The 26060-nt window shown below is 45.4% G+C and overlaps 1 protein-coding gene across 1 annotated transcript in view; it reads left to right on the forward strand.

Moving 5' to 3' along the window:
- Positions 1–6329: 6329 nt before the first annotated feature.
- Positions 6330–26060, forward strand: part of LOC138661768 (cytochrome P450 2C20-like) — a 103383-nt gene continuing 83652 nt past the window's right edge. The window contains exon 1 of the mRNA XM_069746672.1: positions 6330–6597. Coding sequence (XP_069602773.1) covers positions 6418–6597 — 180 coding nt within the window. The 5' untranslated portion in view covers positions 6330–6417. The remainder of the gene's footprint in view (positions 6598–26060) is intronic.

The raw sequence follows: 26060 nt of genomic DNA on the forward strand, positions 1-26060 counted from the left end.
CGGGCACAAGGGGGCATTCTTTGCGTCTGGAGGAGAGAAGGTTTTTCCACCAACATAGAAGAGGATTCTTTACTGTTAGGGCAGTGAGAATCTGGAATTGCTTGCCTGAGGAGGTGGTGATGGCGAACTCAGTCGAGGGGTTCAAGAGAGGCCTGGATGTCTTCCTGGAGCAGAACAATATTGTATCATACAATTATTAGGTTCTGTAGAAGGATGTAGATCTGGGGATTTATTATGATGGAATATAGGCTGAACTGGATGGACAAATGTCTTTTTTCGGCCTTACTAACTATGTTACTATGTTACTATTATTTTGGACATATTGGTTGATAAACTGAACATATTGCAGTGGTCTCTTAATTTTTGCTATATATACTGTATATATATATATATATATATATATATATATATATATAATTGTCTAAGGGTTTTTCCGTCTGTCTGTCTTTCTGTCTGTCTGTCTGTCTTTCTGTCTGTCTGTCTTTCTGTCTGTCCTGGAAATCCCGCGTCCCTGATTGGTCGAGGCCGCCAGGCCTCGACCAATCAGCGACGGGCACAGCGACGATGATGTCATAATGGTTGCCATGGCGATGATGATGTCATAAAGGTTGCCTCGACCAATCAGCGACGGGCACAGTCTGCCGCGAATTCTGGAATAATCATCTTTGTATATACTACGGGGACATGCATATTCTAGAATACCCGATGCGTTAGAATCGGGCCACAATCTAGTATATACAGTTAGGGCCAGAAATATTTGGACAGTGACACAATTTTCGCGATTTGGGCTCTGCATGCCACCACATTGGATTTGAAATGAAACCTCTACAACAGAATTCAAGTGCAGATTGTAACGTTTAATTTGAAGGGTTGAACAACAATATCTGATAGAAAATGTAGGAATTGTACACATTTCTTTACAAACACTCCACATTTTAGGAGGTCAAAAGTAATTGGACAAATAAACATAACCCAAACAAAATATTTTTATTTTCAATATTTTGTTGCAAATCCTTTGGAGGCAATCACTGCCTTAAGTATGGAACCCATGGACATCACCAAACGCTGGGTTTCCTCCTTCTTAATGCTTTGCCAGGCCTTTACAGCCGCAGCCTTCAGGTCTTGCTTGTTTGTGGGTCTTTCCGTCTTAAGTCTGGATTTGAGCAAGTGAAATGCATGCTCAATTGGGTTTAGATCTGGAGATTGACTTGGCCATTGCAGAATGTTCCACTTTTTGGCACTCATGAACTCCTGGGTAGCTTTGGCTGTATGCTTGGGGTCATTGTCCATCTGTACTATGAAGCGCCGTCCAATCAACTTTGCAGCATTTGGCTGAATCTGGGCTGAAAGTATATCCCGGTACACTTCAGAATTCATCCGGCTACTCTTGTCTGCTCTTATGTCATCAATAAACACAAGTGACCCAGTGCCATTGAAAGCCATGCATGCCCATGCCATCACGTTGCCTCCACCATGTTTTACAGAGGATGTGGTGTGCCTTGGATCATGTGCCGTTCCCTTTCTTCTCCAAACTTTTTTCTTCCCATCATTCTGGTACAGGTTGATCTTTGTCTCATCTGTCCATAGAATACTTTTCCAGAACTGAGCTGGCTTCTTGAGGTGTTTTTCTGCAAATTTAACTCTGGCCTGTCTATTTTTGGTATTGATGAATGGTTTGCATCTAGATGTGAACCCTTTGTATTTACTGTCATGGAGTCTTCTCTTTACTGTTGACTTAGAGACAGATACACCTACTTCACTGAGAGTGTTCTGGACTTCAGTTGATGTTGTGAACGGGTTCTTCTTCACCAAATTAAGTATGCGGCGATCATCCACCACTGTTGTCATCCGTGGACGCCCAGGCCTTTTTGAGTCCCCAAGCTCACTAGTCAATTTCTTTTTTCTCAGAATGTACCCAACTGTTGATTTTGCTACTCCAAGCATGTCTGCTATCTCTCTGATGGATTTTTTCTTTTTTTTCAGCCTCAGGATGTTCTGCTTCACCTCAATTGAGAGTTCCTTTGACCGCATGTTGTCTGCTCACAGCAACAGCTTCCAAATTCAAAACCGCACACCTGGAATCCACCCCTGACCTTTTAACTACTTCATTGATTACAGGTTAACGAGGGAGACGCCTTCAGAGTTAATTGCAGCCCTTAGAGTCCATTGTCCAATTACTTTTGGTCCCTTGAAAAAGAGGACGCTATGCATTACAGAGCTATGATTCCTAAACCCTTTCTCCGATTTGGATGTGGAAACTATCATATTGCAGCTGGGTGTGTGCACTTTCAGCCCATATTATATATATAATTGTATTTCTGAACATGTTTTTGTAAACAGCTAAAATAACAAAACTTGTGTCAATGTCCAAATATTTCTGGCCCTAACTGTATATATATACAGTACAGACCAAAAGTTTGGACACACCTTCTCATTTAAAGATTTTTCTGTATTTTCATGACTATGAAAATTGTACATTCACACTGAAGGCATCAAAACTACGAATGAACACGTGTGGAATTATATACTTAACGAAAATGTGTGAGACAACGGAAATTGTGTCTTATATTCTAGGTTCTTCAAAGTAGCCACCTTTTGCTTTGATGACTGCTTTGCACACTCTTGGCATTCTCTTGATGAGCTTCAAGATGTAGTCACCGGGAATGGTCTTCCAACCATCTTGAAGGAGTTCCCAGAGATGCTTAGCACTTGTTGGCCCTTTTGCCTTCACTCTGCGGTCCAGCTCACCCCAAACCATCTCGATTGGGTTCAGGTCTGGTGACTGTGGAGGCCAGGTCATCTGGCATAGCACCCCATCACTCTCCTTCTTGGTCAAATAAACCTTACACAGCCTGGAGGTGTGTTTGGGGTCATTGTCCTGTTGAAAAATAAATGATGGTCCAACCAAATGCAAACCGGATTGAATCGCATGCCGCTGCAAGATGCTGTGGTAGCCATGCTGGTTCAGTATGCCCTCAATCTAATATATAAAGCTGAATGTGTGTGTGTATGTATGTGTGTGTGTATCTGCACCGTCGCAGCTACAGCAACAAAATTTTGCACAGTCACACGTTTGGAGAGCGTCATTGGCTATGTTGTGAGGCAAAATTTTAACCCCGCGCATTCCAATTCACCAAACAACTTTGCCCCTATCTACATAATGGGGAAAAAGTGAAAGGAAAAGTGTTGGAGGCAAATTGACAGCTGCCAGATGTGAACAAGAGGGACTTAAAGAGTGGGAGCGATGGCGTCAAAGAGTATATACCATACAGTTGCTAAGGTGGGGCCCCGACATGGGATACTCACCACACACGGGGATACGAACACACACTCAAAATGCGCCACACACGATGACATACAGGTATATACTCTATACAGGAGGAGATGACACACAGATATATACTATATACAGGAGAGATGACACACGTATATCCTATATACAGGAGGAGATGACACACAGGTATATACTATTTACAGGAGAAAATGACATACAGGTACATACTATATACAGGAGGAGATGACACACAGGTATATACTATATACAGGAGCAGATGACACACAGGTATATACTATATACAGGAGGAGATGACTTACAGGTATATTCTATCTAGAGGAGGTGATGACACACGTACAGTGGGGCAAAAAAGTATTTAGTCAGTCAGCAATAGTGCAAGCTCCACCACTTAAAAAGATGAGAGGCGTCTGTAATTTACATCATAGGTAGACCTCAACTATGGGAGACAAACTGAGAAAAAAAAATCCAGAAAATCACATTGTCTGTTTTTTTAACATTTTTTTTGCATATTATGGTGGAAAATAAGTATTTGGTCAGAAACAAACAATCAAGATTTCTGGCTCTCACAGACCTGTAACTTCTTCTTTAAGAGTCTCCTCTTTCCTCCACTCATTACCTGTAGTAATGGCGCCTGTTTAAACTTGTTATCAGTATAAAAAGACACCTGTGCACACCCTCAAACAGTCTGACTCCAAACTCCACTATGGTGAAGACCAAAGAGCTGTCAAAGGACACCAGAAACAAAATTGTAGCCCTGCACCAGGCTGGGAAGACTGAATCTGCAATAGCCAACCAGCTTGGAGTGAAGAAATCAACAGTGGGAGCAATAATTAGAAAATGGAAGACATACAAGACCACTGATAATCTCCCTCGATCTGGGGCTCCACGCAAAATCCCACCCCGTGGGGTCAGAATGATCACAAGAACGGTGAGCAAAAATCCCAGAACCACGCGGGGGGACCTAGTGAATGAACTGCAGAGAGCTGGGACCAATGTAACAAGGCCTACCATAAGTAACACACTACGCCACCATGGACTCAGATCCTGCAGTGCCAGACGTGTCCCACTGCTTAAGCCAGTACATGTCCGGGCCCGTCTGAAGTTTGCTAGAGAGCATTTGGATGATCCAGAGGAGTTTTGGGAGAATGTCCTATGGTCTAATGAAACCAAACTGGAACTGTTTGGTAGAAACACAACTTGTCGTGTTTGGAGGAAAAAGAATACTGAGTTGCATCCATCAAACACCATACCTACTGTAAGAAGGGAAGAAAAACATTAGACTCGTACAAAGACGACCCAGGAAAACATACTCAGAAGGGAGGTAAGAACATTTCTAAAACAATCCACAGTGAGGAGATTGGAACAAAACAAAATCCTCTAAACTGCATGCTCGCAAACGCCAGAAGCCTGACAAACAAGATGGAAGAACTAGAAGCAGAAATATCTACAGGTAACTTTGACATAGTGGGAATAACCGAGACATGGTTAGATGAAAGCTATGACTGGGCAGTTAACTTACAGGGTTACAGTCTGTTTAGAAAGGATCGTAAAAATCGGAGAGGAGGAGGGGTTTGTCTCTATGTAAAGTCTTGTCTAAAGTCCACTTTAAGGGAGGATATTAGCGAAGGGAATGAAGATGTCGAGTCCATATGGGTTGAAATTCATGGAGGGAAAAATGGTAACAAAATTCTCATTGGGGTCTGTTACAAACCCCCAAATATAACAGAAAGCATGGAAAGTCTACTTCTAAAGCAGATAGATGAAGATCGGCTCTTGTATTCTTTGGGTGCCCTGCACTATGATCATCAGCCCTTGATGTGTTATCTGGTGGCACAGGGCCGTTGTGGCTGAGGGCCTGTCCTTCGGTATCTGCGTCTGCGCAAAATAAGTGCGGGACAGTTGCTATGGCAACCCGTCTGCAATGCTGTATGTTCTGCCGCGAAATGAGTATTTTAACCGGAATATGCCGAAGATGATATGTGCACCTTTAGCGTACAGGTAGAGTGGTTGTACAGTTCAACTTTAAAGCACTCCCACTAAATTTCGCCGCTTGCGCAGGCGTTGTAGGAGACGGGACGATGTCCTGCTAGTACCAACTTCTTGCGTCTGCGCAGTGGATATTCTGATACGCCGACATGCGGTTGAGGTGCCGCTATTACCGCCTATACCTGGTAGGTTAATTAATGTTTTATAGTTATAACACCTTTTTGAGCTATCTTGTTCTCTAGCTACTTCTCCTTGATTAATCAGACATGACACCCACCCCTCTGACAGCCAAAACTCCAATGGAGAACACTAAGCTGCATCTTCCTTTTACTCTTCTCTTTGAATACGACCCAGATTGGCTGATTGCTGAGTACATATTGTAGTGCAGCGGTGTTCACACAGTGCAATAGGATAGGCAGGGACCCATGAGGGTTCAACATAAAATGTCTTTATTCCAGAAAACTCACAAAACAGGTAAGCGATATCCAACAGTACGAAGCCAGGTCCTCAAAACAGTCCATGTCCTAACGCGTTGCTGTGGGCCTGCCGTATCGCTTGGATGCATCAGCAGCTTTGATGTACCTGGCTCTGCGTTAACTTCACTCAGACCTGGCTTGCACAGAGCCTCCTGCTCTGTAGTTGGCTGAGAATCAAACAGAAACTGCAAGTGGCTATCTGTGAATGATATGAGCCAGTAGCCCACTGAGAGCCACGTGCGGCTTCTGTTTGACTCTCACTGTGGGTAAAATTACTATATTAGGCTACCGATGAAATCAATCCTCAGTTTTCACTGTGTCATACTGTGAGGACTTTCCATAAATATGTTTTTTTCTACTTGTGAATGCATATTTAATGTGGATCAATTTAGTATCCAAAAGAGTCGACTCTTTTTTGTGATTGAAACCAACTGATTCTGCTCACCAAAAAGAGGCCTGCCGATCACTAACCCTGACTTCAGGACAAGCTGAGACTGAGTAAGCACTGACAGCAGAAGTATTGTGCAACAGCTGTAACTGCACTTTACACTCGTCCAACCTGTGTTTATTGATTACGTGTTGGAACGCTGCCCTGTACTTGCACGAATATAAATACACAAGGATACAGAACAGACGGAGCTGTAGGGACTGAGGCTCAAGATGGCTCTGACTATCTCAGCAACGATTCTCCTGGCTACTGGAGTCACTCTCCTTATTTATCTCATGAAATGGTGGGGTAGGGTCAAACAGAAGGACCTGCCACCAGGACCTACCCCTCTGCCTGGCTTGGGGAATATCCTTCAGATCAGCACTACAGAAATGCCACAGTCATTAATTAAGGTAAGAAAACTTATTTGTAATCTTACTTTTCAAACGGAACTGGTTATACAGTATTGTGATTCTTACCATAACTGTGATGTGAAAGTAACAGTAGTTCCAGCATAATCCTGTGATAGATAAAGGAAACCTTAGGGAATGTGAGTATTCTAGGTGAAATGCTGAGAGACAAAGAAAACCCTATATTAAGGGTCACCAATCTAACCCAAGAATAAAATAAGAATTAGAATAAGATTAAAATAGATAAATCTCCGGGTCCGGATGGCATACACCCACGAGTACTAAGAGAACTAAGTAATGTAATAGACAAACCATTATTTCTTATATCTAGGGACTCTATAGCGACAGGGTCTGTTCTATTGGACTGGTGAAATGTGGTGCCAATCTTCAAAAATAGCTCTAAAAGTGAACCTGGAAATTATAGACCTGTAAGTCTAACTTCTATTTTTGGTAAAATATTTGAAGGGTCTCTGAGGGATGTTATTTCTGGATTATCACAATGAGAATAACTGTTTAACTCCATATCATATATCCAAAAACTATAGACCAATAAATACATACGGTGCACCTCCAAAATTGCATAAACCAAAGAAGAAGGGAGTTACAAACCAAAAAGTAAAATTTAAGATATTTTATTTATAACAGATTAAAAGACAAAAAATTATTCACATAATTGTACCAAAAAGGGAATTGAAACAAGGCAGAGTGAACTCAAAGCAATCCATATAATAGGTAAAATTGCAAGATCAAATGTAGATAAAGAAATAAACTAATGCAACAGGTATGAAGCAAAAGTTCAACAGCAGGCTCTGGATTATAAAGGAAAATTTCCACAGAGTGAACACAAAGCTGCCTATAGAATATGATTGTGTCAGCCAGTAGGATGTATATAAATGGCCCCCAAATAAATAAAGGGTATGCAAATATTGCACAGTGTACTAGTTGTAATATCTATACCATAACATGGTAAGTCCTGATAAAGTGCCAGTGCATTAATTAGATTAGGTTTAGATATAAATATTTATATGGGACATCTGAAGATTATTAGAAAGGCAGTAGCATCATGTTATTACCTGCTAACCGATGGATCGCCGTGAGAAGGATAACCCGGATGCTCGTTTCGCAACGTAGCTTCTTCCTTCACGACCCCCAGGATTGATTTTTGGGCTAGTATTTGACTTGGTGTGGGCAACGCTGACATTGTGATTTGCATTAGCCCTATATTTGTGTTGATCAGTAAGGGCATGTTACATTTATGTAATACCGCTTTATTTCATCATATTATTAACCCCACATGGCTAAATGTCATATCTGTGTGCCTCTCAAAGCACATTCTTTAGGGATATCACTGCCATTGCATGTTTAGTCTCAGTTTTCATTGACACATATAGGGAGCACATATGTTGATTATATACCATTTACCATTGTTACTCTTGCTTAATATATCTGTCCTGCCTCATAAATTATATCTTATAAGCATAGCAGTGTTTCTGTGTCTGCATTATGATTGTTAATGTAAATGTAAATTAAAATATCCCTCGTATCATTAACTTTAGTTTATTATTGATGTGTTCATCTGTTCAGTGTCCCTTGACAGTAATTTTGCTTTTTAATTAGTTTTATGTATTACTAAACAAAAGTTATTTTTTATTCTTATTGCATTCGGGATCTCCTCATATTTCCATATGTACCGTATATACTCGATTATAAGCCGACCCGAGTATAAGCCGAGACCCCTAATTTTGCCACAATAATCTGGGAAAACTTAATGACTCGAGTATAAGCCTAGGGTGTAAAATGCAGCAGCTACTGGAAAATTTCATAAATAAAAATAGATACCAATAAAAGTAAAAATAATTGAGACATCAGTAGGTTAAGTGTTTTTGAATATCCATATTAAGTCAGGAGCCCCATATAATGCTCCATACAAAATACGCCCCATATAATTCTCCATACAGTTTATGATGGGCCCCATAAGATGCTCCATATTAAAATATGCCCCATACAATGCTGCACAAATGTTGATTATGGCCCCATAAGATGCTCCATACAGACCTTTGCCCCATATAATGCTCCACAAGTGCTGATTATGGCCCCATAAGATGCACCATAGAGATATTTGCCCCATATAATGCTGCACATGGCCCCATACAGATATTTGCTATATTCACCTGCTCCCCGTTCCACCGATGGGCGCCACTGTGTCTTCCGTGTCCTCTGCACTGATTGATCAGGCAGAGGGAGGCGCGCACTAATCACGTCATCACGCCCTCTGACCTGAGCTTCACTGCGGAGGATGGGGAAGACACAGCGGCGACCGGCGGTCAAATGGGGAACAGGTGAATATCGCACACTGTGCCCATTTTTTGACTGAAATTGCCCCTCTCGGCTTATACTCGAGTCATACCCAGGGTCAGCAGTGGAGGGGGAGTGGAGCTGTGTAATAATACTCAATTGCTCCTGGTGCCGTCCCTGCACATCTGTTCACCGGTGCTAGCAGCTTCTTCCTGTAGTGAGCGGTCACATGGTACCGCTCATTACAGTAACGAATATGTGGCTCCACCCCTATGGGAGTGGAGTCTGGTCCATATTCATTATTTAGGCAATTTCAGCCTAAAAAAGTGGCCTGAAATTCTCAAATTATACTCGAGTATATAAGGTACTATGTAAAATGGGAATTGTGTGGTATTGACTGAGGGGCGATCTAATAACCATGTATAAGTATATAAGGGGACAATACAAATATCTCGCTGAGGATCTGTTTATACCAAGGAAGGTGACGGGCACAAGGGGGCATTCTTTGCGTCTGGAGGAGAGAAGGTTTTTCCACCAACATAGAAGAGGATTCTTTACTGTTAGGGCAGTGAGAATCTGGAATTGCTTGCCTGAGGAGGTGGTGATGGCGAACTCAGTCGAGGGGTTCAAGAGAGGCCTGGATGTCTTCCTGGAGCAGAACAATATTGTATCATACAATTATTAGGTTCTGTAGAAGGATGTAGATCTGGGGATTTATTATGATGGAATATAGGCTGAACTGGATGGACAAATGTCTTTTTTCGGCCTTACTAACTATTTTACTATGTTACTATTATTTTGGACATATTGGTTGATAAACTGAACATATTGCAGTGGTCTCTTAATTTTTGCTATATATATATATATATATATATATATATAATTGTCTAAGGGTTTTTCCGTCTGTCTGTCTTTCTGTCTGTCTGTCTGTCTTTCTGTCTGTCTGTCTTTCTGTCTGTCCTGGAAATCCCGCGTCTCTGATTGGTCGAGGCCGCCAGGCCTCGACCAATCAGCGACGGGCACAGCGACGATGATGTCATAAAGGACGTAGACTTCCCGCGTCTCTGATTGGTCGAGGCCGCCAGGCCTCGACCAATCAGCAACGGGCACAGCGACGATGATGTCATAATGGTTGCCATGGCGATGATGATGTCATAAAGGTTGCCTCGACCAATCAGCGACGGGCACAGTCTGCCGCGAATTCTGGAATAATCATCTTTGTATATACCACGGGGACATGCATATTCTAGAATACCTGATGCGTTAGAATCGGGCCACAATCTAGTATATACAGTTAGGGCCAGAAATATTTGGACAGTGACACAATTTTCGCGAGTTGGGCTCTGCATGCCACCACATTGGATTTGAAATGAAACCTCTACAACAGAATTCAAGTGCAGATTGTAACGTTTAATTTGAAGGGTTGAACAACAATATCTGATAGAAAATGTAGGAATTGTACACATTTCTTTACAAACACTCCACATTTTAGGAGGTCAAAAGTAATTGGACAAATAAACATAACCCAAACAAAATATTTTTATTTTCAATATTTTGTTGCAAATCCTTTGGAGGCAATCACTGCCTTAAGTATGGAACCCATGGACATCACCAAACGCTGGGTTTCCTCCTTCTTAATGCTTTGCCAGGCCTTTACAGCCGCAGCCTTCAGGTCTTGCTTGTTTGTGGGTCTTTCCGTCTTAAGTCTGGATTTGAGCAAGTGAAATGCATGCTCAATTGGGTTTAGATCTGGAGATTGACTTGGCCATTGCAGAATGTTCCACTTTTTGGCACTCATGAACTCCTGGGTAGCTTTGGCTGTATGCTTGGGGTCATTGTCCATCTGTACTATGAAGCGCCGTCCAATCAACTTTGCAGCATTTGGCTGAATCTGGGCTGATAGTATATCCCGGTACACTTCAGAATTCATCCGGCTACTCTTGTCTGCTCTTATGTCATCAATAAACACAAGTGACCCAGTGCCATTGAAAGCCATGCATGCCCATGCCATCACGTTGCCTCCACCATGTTTTACAGAGGATGTGGTGTGCCTTGGATCATGTGCCGTTCCCTTTCTTCTCCAAACTTTTTTCTTCCCATCATTCTGGTACAGGTTGATCTTTGTCTCATCTGTCCATAGAATACTTTTCCAGAACTGAGCTGGCTTCTTGAGGTGTTTTTCTGCAAATTTAACTCTGGCCTGTCTATTTTTGGTATTGATGAATGGTTTGCATCTAGATGTGAACCCTTTGTATTTACTATCATGGAGTCTTCTCTTTACTGTTGACTTAGAGACAGATACACCTACTTCACTGAGAGTGTTCTGGACTTCAGTTGATGTTGTGAACGGGTTCTTCTTCACCAAATTAAGTATGCGGCGATCATCCACCACTGTTGTCATCCGTGGACGCCCAGGCCTTTTTGAGTTCCCAAGCTCACTAGTCAATTCCTTTTTTCTCAGAATGTACCCAACTGTTGATTTTGCTACTCCAAGCATGTCTGCTATCTCTCTGATGGATTTTTTCTTTTTTTTCAGCCTCAGGATGTTCTGCTTCACCTCAATTGAGAGTTCCTTTGACCGCATGTTGTCTGCTCACAGCAACAGCTTCCAAATTCAAAACCGCACACCTGGAATCCACCCCTGACCTTTTAACTACTTCATTGATTACAGGTTAACGAGGGAGACGCCTTCAGAGTTAATTGCAGCCCTTAGAGTCCATTGTCCAATTACTTTTGGTCCCTTGAAAAAGAGGACACTATGCATTACAGAGCTATGATTCCTAAACCCTTTCTCCGATTTGGATGTGGAAACTATCATATTGCAGCTGGGTGTGTGCACTTTCAGCCCATATTATATATATAATTGTATTTCTGAACATGTTTTTGTAAACAGCTAAAATAACAAAACTTGTGTCAATGTCCAAATATTTCTGGCCCTAACTGTATATATATACAGTACAGACCAAAAGTTTGGACACACCTTCTCATTTAAAGATTTTTCTGTATTTTCATGACTATGAAAATTGTACATTCACACTGAAGGCATCAAAACTACGAATGAACACGTGTGGAATTATATACTTAACGAAAATGTGTGAGACAACGGAAATTGTGTCTTATATTCTAGGTTCTTCAAAGTAGCCACCTTTTGCTTTGATGACTGCTTTGCATACTCTTGGCATTCTCTTGATGAGCTTCAAGATGTAGTCACCGGGAATGGTCTTCCAACCATCTTGAAGGAGTTCCCAGAGATGCTTAGCACTTGTTGGCCCTTTTGCCTTCACTCTGCGGTCCAGCTCACCCCAAACCATCTCGATTGGGTTCAGGTCTGGTGACTGTGGAGGCCAGGTCATCTGGCATAGCACCCCATCACTCTCCTTCTTGGTCAAATAAACCTTACACAGCCTGGAGGTGTGTTTGGGGTCATTGTCCTGTTGAAAAATAAATGATGGTCCAACCAAATGCAAACCGGATTGAATCGCATGCCGCTGCAAGATGCTGTGGTAGCCATGCTGGTTCAGTATGCCCTCAATCTAATATATAAAGCTGAATGTGTGTGTGTATGTATGTGTGTGTGTATCTGCACCGTCGCAGCTACAGCAACAAAATTTTGCACAGTCACACGTTTGGAGAGCGTCATGGGCTATGTTGTGAGGCAAAATTTTAACCCCGCGCATTCCAATTCACCAAACAACTTTGCCCCTATCTACATAATGGGGAAAAAGTGAAAGGAAAAGTGTTGGAGGCAAATTGACAGCTGCCAGATGTGAACAAGAGGGACTTAAAGAGTGGGAGCGATGGCGTCAAAGAGTATATACCATACAGTTGCTAAGGTGGGGCCCCGACATGGGATACTCACCACACACGGGGATACGAACACACACTCAAAATGCGCCACACACGATGACATACAGGTATATACTCTATACAGGAGGAGATGACACACAGATATATACTATATACAGGAGAGATGACACACGTATATCCTATATACAGGAGGAGATGACACACAGGTATATACTATTTACAGGAGAAAATGACATACAGGTACATACTATATACAGGAGGAGATGACACACAGGTATATACTATATACAGGAGCAGATGACACACAGGTATATACTATATACAGGAGGAGATGACTTACAGGTATATTCTATCTAGAGGAGGTGATGACACACGTATATACTATATACAGGAGGAGATGACATACAGGTATATACTATATAAAAGAGGAGATGAAACATAGGTATATAGAGGAGGAGATGACATACAGGTATATACTATATACAGGGGAGATGACATACAGGTATATACTAAATACAGGAGATGACAAACAGGTATATACTATAAATAGGGGAGATAACATACAGGTATATAATATATTCAGAAGAGATGACATGCAGGTATATACTATATACAGGAGGAGATGACACATAGGTATATACAATATACAGGAGGAGATGACATACAGCAGGTATATACTATTTACAGGGGAGACGACATACAGGTATATACTATACACAGGAGATGACATAAAGGTGTATACTATATATAAGGGAGATGACAAACATGTATATACTGAGGGGAAAATGAGAGGTGTGAGGTGAAAATGAGGGGTGTGAGTTGAAAATGAAAAGGTGTGAGTGCAAAATGAGAGGAGTGAGGGAAAATAGTGGAGTGATAGGAAAATGACAGTTTTGAGGTCGAAATGACAAGTGTTGGGGCGGAATGAGAGGAGTGAGGGGAAAATAAGAGGAGTGAGGGGGAAAATGACAGGTGTAAGGGAGAAAATGAGAGATGTGAGGGGGAAAATGAGAGGCGTGATGGGAAAATAAGAGAAGTGAGGTGCTATAACTAACCACAGATATTTACTATGCCCAGGCAACGCCGGGCTCTTCAGCTAATTTTTAATAAATCCCCAACAGTGTCACCAGCAATGCACCCCTGCATCATTACACCTGCTCCTAAATGCTTCACGGTGGGAACAAGGCATGTAGAGTCCATCCGTTCACCTTTTCTGCATCGCACAAAGACATGGTGGTTGGAACCAAAGATCTCAAATTTGGACTCATCAGACCAAAGCACAGATTTCCACTGGTCTAATGTCCATTCCTTGTGTTCTTTAGCCCAAACAATTCTTTTCTACTTGCCTGTCCTTAGCAGTGGTTTCCTAGCGGCTATTTTCCCATGAAGGCCTGCTGCACAAAGTCTCCTCTTAACAGTTGTTGTAGAGATATGTCTGCTGCTAGAACTCTGTGTGGCATTGACCTGGTCTCTAATCTGAGCTGCTGTTAACCTGCGATTTATGAGACTGGTGACTTGGATAAACTTATCCTCAGAAGCAGAGGTGACTCTTGGTCTTCCTTTCCTGGGGCAGTCCTCATGTGAGACAGTTTCTTTGTAGCGCTTGATGGATTTTGCCACCGCGCTTGGGGGCACTTTCAAAGTTTTCCCAATTTTTCGGACTGACTGACCTTCATTTCTTAATGTAATGATGGCCACTCGTTTTTATTTACTTAGCTGCTTTTTTCTTGCCATGATACAAATTCTAACAGTCTATTCAGTAGGACTATCAGCTGTGTATCCACCAGACTTCTGCAAAACGCAACTGATGGTTCCAACCCCATTTATAAGGCAAGAAATTCCACTTATTAAACCTGACAGGGCTCACTTGTGAAGTGAAAACCATTCCCTGTGACTACCTCTTGAAGCTCATCAAGAGAATGCCAAGAATGTGCAAAGCAGTCATCAAAGCAAAACGTGGCTACTTTGAAGAACCTAGAATATAAGACATAATTTCAGTTGTTTCACACATTTTCGTTAAGTATATAATTCCACACGTGTTCATTCGTAGTTTTGATGCCTTCAGTGTGAATGTACAATTTTCATAGTCATGAAAATACAGAAAAATCTTTAAATGAGAAGGTGTGTCCGAACTTTTGGTCTGTACTGTATATATATATATATATATATATATATATATATATATATATATATATTGTATATATATTGTATACAAACCCATAGTTCTGTGCCAACATTTTACGCAGTTATGATGATAAATGTAAGTTAATGTCAATGCACAGTCCCACACAGAGCACTGCTATCTTGTTTGTTTGTCCACACTTTTGACTTTTGTGTGCAGCAGTCCTTTTTATTGCTGCCTGCCATACTTTTCTGAGATTACTGCAGGGAGATAGTAATTGTAGTACAGTCCCTTTTTTTTTGTTATATCTCTTCAAGCCACTTTCTGCCACAGAAAATATACTCTAATACAGTGGCCCAGATTTATTCACTAGTCTCCCAGAAAAAAAAGGGGCAGATTAAAATTGGCAAATCTGCATCAGTGCTAGCCCTGTCTGTGGCATCCGTCTTTCATTTTCTGCCACAGAAAATATACTGTATTGCAGTGGGCCTGATTTCTTCACAATTCTCCCAGAAAAAATAAAAATAAAACAAGTGGGAGATTAAGATTGGCAAATCTGCATCACTGCCAGTCCTGTCTGTGGCATCTGTCTTTCATTTTCTGCCACAGAAAATATACTGTATTACAGTGGGCCTGATTTCTTCACAATTCTCCCAGAAAAAATAAAACAAGTGGGAGATTAAGATTGGCAAATCTGCATCAGTGCCAGTCCTGTCTGTGGCATCTGTCTTCCATTTTTTGCCACAGAAAACCTACTGTATAACAGTGGGCCTGATTTCTTCAATATTCTCCCAGAAAAAATAAAAAGGGGGAGATTTTTATTGGTAGTGTGTGCAACTGCGTCAGTCCTGTTAGTGGCATGTCTGTCTGCCACTTAAGTAGTGTACTGTTATACAGTGGGCCTGATTTTCCCTGCAGTCTCACTCACCTATAAAGGGAGATATAAATTCATCACAAGTTTGAGTACACCTTGTAACTGGTTTTACAGTAACAAATACCGTTTGTTTGGTTACGTTTTTCAAACAATGAGGAAGTCTGGTGGAAGAGGTCGTGGCCATGGGCGGTCATTGCCAGCTGGTAATGATGGTAGTGGTGGTGGAGCATCAGGTGGTCATGGGAAAAGCAATATAGCACCTAAGTCTCGATTTGTTGAGCCAGCGTCATCGTCTGGCTACACAAGGCCTTGAACGCTCACTTTTCTGAGAGTAGGAAAACCGCTTTTAAAGCCGGAGCAGCAGGAACAAGTTTTGGCTTTCCTTGCTTTCTCTGCCTCTAGCTCTTTCGACTCCTCTTCGGAAACTGCTAAATGTAAAAGCAGCGCGTCGTCAGTGGATGTTCACGGTCAGGCACAAGTCGCTTCCTTGACTTCTTCACCAAGAACAACAGAGAAGGATGCATCAGGCGACACAACGGGTTACTCCATGGAGCTCTTTACACATGACACAGAGGAAGTTGCACACGACATAGAAGAGGAGGTCATAGATGACCCAGTTGTTGACCCCGATTGGCAGCCATTGAGGGAACAGGGTGCAGGCGGCAGTAGATCTGAAGCGGAAGAGGAGGAGGAGCTGCAGCAGGCATCAACATCGCAACAGGTTCCATCTGGCAGGCCCGTATCTGGCCAAAAACATATGGTAAAACCTAAACCAGTTGTAGGACAGCGTGGCCATCCGTTTAAAGAAACTCAGTGTGCAATGCCTGAAAAGGTATCCAAGAGAAGGAAGAGAGTCTGGCATTTTTTTAAACAAGATCCAAATGATCAGCGCAAAGTCATCTGTAAAAAATGTTCAAGCACCTTCAGCAGAGGTCAGAATGTTAAAAGTCCAAATACAAGTTGCATGCGTAGACATTTAAACACCATGCACTTGCAAGCCTGGACTAACTACCAAACGTCCCTTAACGTTGTTGCACCCTCTCATAATGAAGCTAGTCAGCAACGCTACATCCCTTCCCTCACTGTAAGCCCACCGTTTACCGCAGCAACTGCACTAAATGTGGAGGTTTCGTCGCAAGGCCAAAGCAGTCAGGGAATCACCAGGTTCGTGGTAGGAAACACTGTATGTAGGGCACCAGCAAGAATACCATCTCCAACCCTCTCTCAGTCTGCCATGTCCACCGGCACCCCCGCTAGTTCCAGCATCTGCAGCTCTCCAGTCCAGCTCACCCTACATGAGACTCTCGTTAGGAAAAGGAAGTACTCATCCTTGCATCCGCGTACACAGGGTTTGAACGTCCACATTGCTAGACTAATCTCGTTAGAGATGATGCCCTACCGGTTAGTTGAAAGCAAAGCTTTCAAAGCCCTGATGGATTACGCTGTACGACGCTACGAGCTACCCTGTCGACACTTCTTTTCGAGAAAAGCCATCCCAGCCTTCCACCAGCATGTAAAAGACCGCATTGTCCATGCACTCAGGCAATCTGTGAGTACAAAGGTGCAGATGCATGGACCAGTAGGCATGGCCAGGGCTGTTACGTCTCCATCACGGCACACTGAGTAAATGTGGTGGATGCAGGGTCCACAGGGGACAGCAATATTGGGACAGTTATGCCTAGCCCACGGTCTAGGAAACAGTTGGCTGTAGGCGTTCGCCCCCCCTCCTCATCCTCCTCGTCCTCCTGCAGAAGCGAGAGCTCGTCCACAGACCGCAGTCGCACAACCACTCCATCCGCAGCTGCCACTGTTGCACACGAGGTGTCCCATTATGGAACAGCTAGTGGCAAGCGTCAGCAGGCTGTATTGGCAATGAAGTGTTTGGGCGACAACAGACACCGCAGAAGTTCTGTCCGAGTTCTTGCAGAAAGAAACTCAGTCATGGCGAGGCACTGTACATCTTGAGGCAGGCAAGGTAGTGAGTGATAACGGAAGGAATTTTATGGCTGCCATAGCCCTTTCACAACTGAAACACATTCCTTGCCTGGCTCACACCTTAAACCTGGTGGTGCAGTGCTTCCTGAAAAGTTATCCGGGGTTACCCGACCTGCTCCTCAAAGTGCGCAGACTTTGCTCGCATATCCGCCATTCGCCCGTGCACTCCAGCCGTATGCAGAACCATCAGCGGTCCTTGAACCTTCCACAGCATCGCCTAATCATCGACGTTGCAACAAGGTGGAACTCCACACTGCACATGCTTCAGAGACTGTGCGAACAGAGGCGTGCTGTTATGCATTTGTGGGAGGATACACATACATGGGCAGGCAGTTGAATGGCAGACATGGAGTTGTCAGGTGTGCAGTGGTCGAAGCTACAAGACCTGTGTCAAGTCCTTCAGTGTTTTGAGGAATGTACACGGCTGGTTAGTGCAGACAACGCCATAATAAGCATGAGCATTTCCCTAATGCATCTGCTGATGCAAAGTTTGACGCACATAAAGGAGCAGGCGTCTGCAGACGAGGACGAGGGAAGCCTTGATGACAGTCAGCCATTGTCTGTTCAGGGCAGTCTACAGGACGAGGTGGCGGGCAAAGAGGAGGAGGACGAGGAGGATGATGGGGATGAGTATTGTTTGGATGAGGAAGCTTCTCAGGGGGCAATAGAAACTGGTGGCGTAGCAAGGCCGGGTTCAGGGTTTTTGAGGGAGACAAGTGATGTTGATTTGCCAGAAAGTGCCCCTCAACCCAGCACAAGCGCAGATTTGACAACTGGAACATTGGCCCATATGGCGGATTATGCCTTGCGTATCCTCAAAAGGGACCCACGCATTATAAAAATGATGACCGATGACGATTACTGGTTGGCCTGCCTCCTTGATCCTCGCTATAAAGGCAAATTGCAAAATATCATGCCACATGAGAACCTCGAACAAATATTGGCAACCAAACAAGCAACTCTTGATGACCGTTTGATTCAGGCATTCCCAGCACACAGCGCCGGTGATGGTTCTCACACGAGCTGCAGGGGGCAACAGGGCAGAGGTGTTAGAGGTGCACAAATCCGAAGTGGCGTTGGACAGAGGGGTTTTCTGACCAGGTTGTGGAGTGATTTCACAATGACCGCAGACAGGACCGGTACTGCAGCATCAATTCAAAGTTACAGGAGACAACATTTGTCCTGTATGGTTACTAACTATTTTTCATCCCTTATCGATGTTCTCCCTCAACCGTCATTCCCATTTGATTACTGGGCATCCAAAATAGACACCTGGCCTGAATTGGCAGAATATGCATTGCAGGAGCTTGCTTGCCCAGCAGCTAGTGTGCTATCAGAAAGAGTATTCACTGCTGCTGGTTCAATATTGACCAAAAAAAGGACTCGTCTGGCTACCCAAAATGTTGATGATCTAACCTTCATTAAAATGAACCATGAATATGCCACCCTTTTGTTTTTTTGTTTTGTTGTTTTGCGAGACATTAACATCTATTTATTTTTTGGGAGTACGAACTGTGTCAGACACTCCTTCCAATTGTTCTTCGCTGACCACACTAATGCTGCCTGTGTACCCCTACCACATAATCGAAGCTGCATTGAGCCTAATTTATTTATTTTAGGCCTACTATGTCTGTCTGCGGTCCCTCCTTCAAATTGTCCTCCGCTGACCACACCAATGCTGCCTGTGTACCCCTACCACATAATCGAAGCTGCATTGAGCCTAATTTATTTATTTTAGGCCTACTAAGTCTGTCCGCGGTCCCTCCTTCAAATTGTCCTCCGCTGACCACACCAATGCTGCCTGTGTACCCCTACCACATAATCGAAGCTGCATTGTGTTAGGGTTGGCGGAACGCACCAAATATATAATTTATTAAATGGAATTGGTGCGTTCGCAACCCGGGATCCACCGTGCAGGAAAGCACCTGCTGCTAAATAATGGCGGCTCTATATGGCGGTATATACCAACTCTTTTAGCTTCACAGAGTAACCGCAAGAGGAAAGCTCTGTGCCCTGTTAGACTTTCACAGAGGCACAGGCCAACTACCCAGAGCAGTGAGTGGTCATGAATGCATACAAAACTCCTCGCCGGAGATGCCAGCATTCTAGGGGCTTATTTCAGCCGGGTCCCTCAACATACTTAAACACATGACCACATTGGCGCAAAGCATATAGCATAAGACGATACTAGCGCATGGCCGTGCGGTCATGCGCAGTTTATATAGTTGCAGCACAGGAAGCTGCTACTGAAGTTTTTTGCCCTTTCAGGACCTTCCAGAAGGACCAATGGAAAGTGCTGCAGTACCTGAACATGTTTTGCCCTTTCAGGACCTTCCAGAAGGACCAATTGAATGTACTGCAGCACCTGAGCATGTGACCGAACATGTGGCCCTCGACCTCCAATGGGAGACCCTGCCCTGGGCATGCTCAGTGTGAGTGAACAAGGACTTAGTCCCAGAGAGGCTCGCTCGCCGCAGATCAGTGCAGGGTACCATAGGAAAGCCAGAAAAGGCAGTAGTGACCCTATGCACCGAATCAGCCCCATTGAGACGCTGGGAGCGACGTCTCCGCTGAGCAGAGCCCACTGCGGCCGATACCGAATGGGAGACCGCAGCAGACACGGATCGAGATTCCCCCTGTGCAGCAGAGGAAACTCGACTCCTAACATTACCCCGCCTCCTAGGGCCCCCCCCTCCTTGAGCCTCACTATGCTCAAAAGCTGCGATAAGCAGCAGAGCCCGAATGTGCTCCACAGGCTCCCAGGTTCTATACTCTGGGCCGTGACCCTTCCAGTCCACCAGATAAAATTTCTTGCCACGTACCACCTTGCACCCCACAATAGCATTCACCTCACTCATCCGTGGATGAACCCGATGTCCCAGCAGATGACTCGGAAAACCGGGACAAATGAACGGGCTTTAAGAGGGAAACGTGGAAAGTATCGGTGATACCAAGGCGTGGAGGAATAGCCAAACGGTAGACCACAGGGTTGACCTGTTCCAGAACCTTAAACGGGCCAATGTAGCGAGGAGCAAACTTAGTGGACTCAACTCGCAGCCTGACGTTACGGGCGGAGAGCCACACTAAGTCGCCAGGAGCAAAGACCGGAGCGGGGCGCCGGTGTGTATCAGCCGAAACCCTCATTCTCTCCTTGGAGGCCCGGATGGCATCCTGTGTGCGGTCCCAGATGTCACGTGCCCCCACTGCCCAGTCTGCCACCCTAGAATTGGTGGATGACACGGGCATGGGCACAGGGACACGCGGATGCTGGCCGTAATTAAGGAGAAAAGGAGTATGACTAGTGGAATCGGCTACGGCGTTGTTCAGGGCAAATTCCGCCCAAGGTAGCAAAGATGCCCAGTCATCCTGCCTAGCAGAGACGAAATGTCGCAAATATGTCACCAGAGTCTGGTTGGTTCTCTCCACCAACCCATTCGTCTCGGGATGGTATGCAGAGGAGAGGTTTAACTCTATGCTGAGTAAACGGCAGAGCTCTCTCCAAAACCGAGATGCGAACTGGGGACCCCGATCGCTGACAATCTTATCAGGCATACCATGCAAACGGAAAACGTGTTTAATGAACAACACCGCCAAGGCCCAGGCTGAGGGTAACCGAGGAAGCGGCACCAAATGCACCATCTTGGAGAAATGGTCGGTGACAACCCAAATAATGGAGCAGCCACGCGACTTGGGTAGACCCACCACAAAGTCCATCCCGACCATCTCCCAGGGCCTGTCTGCCACCGGTAGAGGGTAAAGCAACCCAGCAGGCCGTTGCCTAGGAGACCGATTCTGGGCGCAAGAAATGCACGCCTGAATATAGTCCTTGACATCTCGGGCCATATGCGGCCACCAGTATGTTCTCGCCAGAAGCTCAGATGTCCTCTTGGTCCCAAAATGCCCACCCACTTTGGAGGAGTGAGCCCAAGAGAGAACCTCCGGTCGCAAGTTAGCTGGTACGAAAGTCTTGCCCGGGGGCACAGACTCTAGCGAAACCGGAGCTACAGTTCTCAGGCTCTCAGAAGGGACAATAAGCCGAGGCTCCTCCTCCTTCGATGACACCACGGAGCGGGAGAGAGCGTCAGCACAAACGTTCTTCTCCCCGGAGAGGAAATGGAGAGTAAAATGGAACCGGGAGAAGAACAGGGACCATCTAGCCTGGCGAGAATTCAGCCGCTGGGCCGTTTGCATATACACCAAGTTCTTGTGGTCAGTGAAGACTTGGAAGGGAAAGCGAGCTCCCTCCAAGAGATGTCTCCACTCCGAAAAAGCCAACTTCATGGCCAGCAACTCCCTGTCCCCGATGGAATAATTCCTCTCCGCTGGTGTGAATGTCTTGGAGAAGAAGAAGCAAGGATGCTTCCGACCTTGAGCATCCTTTTGGAAAAGGACTGCTCCAGCACCAACGGATGAGGCATCCACCTCCAAGATAAATGGCTTATCAACATCGGGGCGATGTAGGATGGGAGCGCTAGCGAAGTGTGACTTGATCGAGAGAAAGGCTTTGGAGACCTCCTCTGACCACAACTTGGGATTTGCTCCCTTCTTGGTGAGGGCAACCAAGGGAGCTACCAAAGTTGAGAAGTGTGGAATGAACTGGCGATAATAATTAATGAACCCCATAAAGTGCTGCACCGCTTTAAGAGAATGGGGTTCCTGCCAGTCCATTACAGCCTGTAGCTTGGCAGGATCCATAGCCAAACCCTGGGCAGAGATGATATAACCAAGGAAAGGCAAGGACTCCTGCTCAAACACACACTTCTCCAACTTGGCATAGAGGGAGTTTGCCCGTTGTCGAAGACTTTGCGAACATCTCTCCGATGGGAGTCAATATCTGGAGAGAAGATGAGAATATCATCCAGATAGGCTACGACCGAGGTGGTGAGCATATCCCGGAAGATGTCGTTCACAAAGTCTTGGAAAACGGCTGGGGCATTACAGAGCCCGAAGGGCATCACCAGATATTCATAGTGCCCATCCCTGGTGTTAAAAGCCGTCTTCCATTTATCCCCCTCACGGATGCGAATCAGGTTGTAAGCACCCCACAGATCTAACTTTGTAAATACCCTCGCTCCCCGTAGCCTATCAAACAGCTCAGATATCAGGGGTAGTGGGTACTTGTTCTTAACGGTGATGGCGTTAAGACCCCTGTAGTCTATGCATGGACGTAAGTCTCCAGTCTTCTTCTGTACGAAGAAGAACCCTGCCCCTGCCGGTGACACTGACTTCCTAATGAATCCTCTTGCCAGATTCTCCTGGATGTACTGGGACATTGCCTCCGTCTCCGGGAGAGATAACGGATAGACTCGACCCCGGGGAGGCTCAGCACCAGGCAAGAGGTCAATAGGACAGTCATAGGGGCGGTGAGGCGGAAGGGTCTCCACAGCTCTTTTGGAGAACACGTCTGCATAGGGCCAATAGTGCTTGGGGAGAGAGGAAAGATCTGCGGGTACCTGTGTAGTAGCAACCTGAACGCACTCCCTCAGACATCTACCCTCGCAAGATTTACTCCAACCCAAAATTCTCCCAGAGGACCACTCAATATGAGGAGAATGGTAGCGAAGCCATGGTATCCCCAACAGGACCTCATCTATTCCCTCAGGAATGACTAATAGGGAGATTATCTCCCAATGTGATGGAGACACAGATAGCGTGAAAGGAATGGTTTGGTGGGTAATATGTGAAGGTAATGTTGACCCATTTACCACTCGAACGGTTACCGGCTTGGCGAGCATCACCAAGGGTATTGCGTGACGCTGGGCAAAAGCGGAAGACATAAAGTTACCCTCTGCCCCAGAATCCACGCATAGCTCGACCATAAGAGTGGATGGGCCTATGGTAATTGTCCCCTTGAAGGACAACTTTGAGGCAAACGTTGCTGTGTCTAGTGTACCTCCTCCAACTGCCACTAGACGCTGACGTTTCCCCAACCGCTGAGGACCCTTGGAGGCAAGGTGTCCTGACTGCTGGCAAACATGACGGACCTTATGTGCACGGGCAGACTGAGACTTGGATCCCGCTCGTGTCACCTCTAAGGCCTCATGTGACTCGGATGCCTGGACTTGAGATTCCAAAGGTTTGGCGAAGGTGGGAGCCAGCCGAAACCTCTGTCTACACTGGGCTCGCTCCAACCTCCGCTCGTTAAAACGGAGGTCAATACGAGTAGATACGGCTATGAGCTCCTCCAGTGTGGCGGGAATCTCCCTAGTGGCCAAAGCGTCCTTCACATGGTCAGCCAGCCCCCACCAAAATACGGGAATGAGGGTTTTATCTGGCCATTCCAACTCAGACGCTAATGTCCGGAAGTGAACAGCAAAATGGCTGACCATGGTTGAACCCTGAGTCAAAGCCAGCAGTTGGAGCGCTGTATCATGGGTGACTTGAGGTCCTAAAAAGACCTGTTTCAGAGTGTCCAGAAACCTAGGAACACTCCGCACCACATGATCGTTGTGCTCCCACAGCGGCGTAGCCCACTCCAACGCTCTGTCCGACAGGAGAGAGATTATGAATCCCACCTTTGCCCGCTCAGTAGGGAAACGTGCAGCCAGAAGCTCGAGGTGTATACCACATTGGCTCACGAAACCCCTACAGGACTTACTGTCCCCAGAGTATCTCTCAGGCAAAGGAAGGTGAGATAGGGTCGGAACAGAGGTGACAGTGGGTAAAGCTGCTGCAGCCACGCTAGCAGCCTGAACAGCTATTGCGGTAACATCCACCGCCGAGGTTGCACGCTCAAGAGAGGCCAACCGGCCCTCCAGCAGCTGGATGTACCCCTGCAATCGCTGTTCATCCGCCATTACTTAGCCAGATCCTGGCGCTAGTATACTGTTAGGGTTGGCGGAACGCACCAAATATATAATTTATTAAATGGAATTGGTGCGTTCGCAACCCGGGATCCACCGTGCAGGAAAGCACCTGCTGCTAAATAATGGCGGCTCTATATGGCGGTATATACCAACTCTGTTAGCTTCACAGAGTAACCGCAAGAGGAAAGCTCTGTGCCCTGTTAGACTTTCACAGAGGCACAGGCCAACTACCCAGATGTGAGCAGTGAGTGGTCATGCATGCATACAAAACTCCTCGCCGGAGATGCCAGCATTCTAGGGGCTTATTTCAGCCGGGTCCCTCAACACACTTAAACACAATCTCCTCGCCGGAGGTGCCAGCATTCTAGGGGCTTATTTCAGCCGGGTCCCTGAACACATTCAAACACATGACCACATTGGCGCAAAGCATATAGCATAAGACGATACTAGCGCATGGCCGTGCGGTCATGCGCAGTTTATATAGTTGCAGCACAGGAAGCTGCTACTGAAGTTTTTTGCCCTTTCAGGACCTTCCAGAATGACCAATGGAAAGTGCTGCAGTACCTGAGCATGTTTTGCCCTTTCAGGACCTTCCAGAAGGATCAATGGAATGTACTGCAGCACCTGAGCATGTGACCGAACATGTGGCCCTCGACCTCCAATGGGAGACCCTGCCCTGGGCATGCTCAGTGTGAGTAAACAAGGACTTAGTCCCAGAGAGGCTCGCTCGCCGCAGATCAGTGCAGGGTACCATAGGAAAGCCAGAAAAGGCAGTAGTGACCCTATGCACCGAATCAGCCCCAGTGAGATGCTGGGAGCGACGTCTCCGCTAAGCAGAGCCCACTGCGGCCGATACCGAATGGGAGACCGCAGCAGACACGGATCGAGATTCCCCCTGTGCAGCAGAGGAAACTCGACTCCTAACACATTGTGCCTAATTTATTTATTTTAGGCCTACTAAGTCTGTCTGTGGTCCCTCCTTCCAATTGTCCTCCGGTGACCACACCAATGCTGCCTGTGTACCCATGTAACCTTTTTTAAACCTGCAGCGAGCCAACTTTGTGTTGTAAGGCCTACTAGCAGTGTCTGTCTGCGCCACTCAATATAGCTGTCCTCCTCTTAACAAAAAAAATGAGCTGCAATTGTCTGGTTTTCAGCCTGTCGGAATTTTAAAACTGCATTGAGCCACAAGTTTCGTTGGGGTCTACAAACTGTGTCTGAGGCTCCAAGGCGTTCTCCAGGTTGCCTCTCCCTAGCTTCTATCTTCATGCTCTTGTTAAGTAGTTGTTGAAACAACACTGCATTAGGCCTACAAGTTGTGTCTGGGTTGTAGAGACGGTGTCTGCTGCTCCAAGGTGTTCTTCACGTTGCCTCTCCCTAGTTTCTATCTTCATGCTCTTGTTAAGTAGTTGTTGAAACAACACTGCATTAGGCCTACAAGTTGGGTCAGGGTTGTAGAGACGGTGTCTGCCGCTCCAAGGTGTTCTCCAGGTTGCCTCTACCTAGCTTCTATCTTCATGCTCTTTTTAAGTAGTTGTTGAAACAACACTGCATTAGGCCTACAAGT

Source organism: Ranitomeya imitator, chromosome 2 (genome assembly GCF_032444005.1).
Source record: "Ranitomeya imitator isolate aRanImi1 chromosome 2, aRanImi1.pri, whole genome shotgun sequence".
NCBI lineage: Eukaryota > Metazoa > Chordata > Amphibia > Anura > Dendrobatidae > Ranitomeya > Ranitomeya imitator.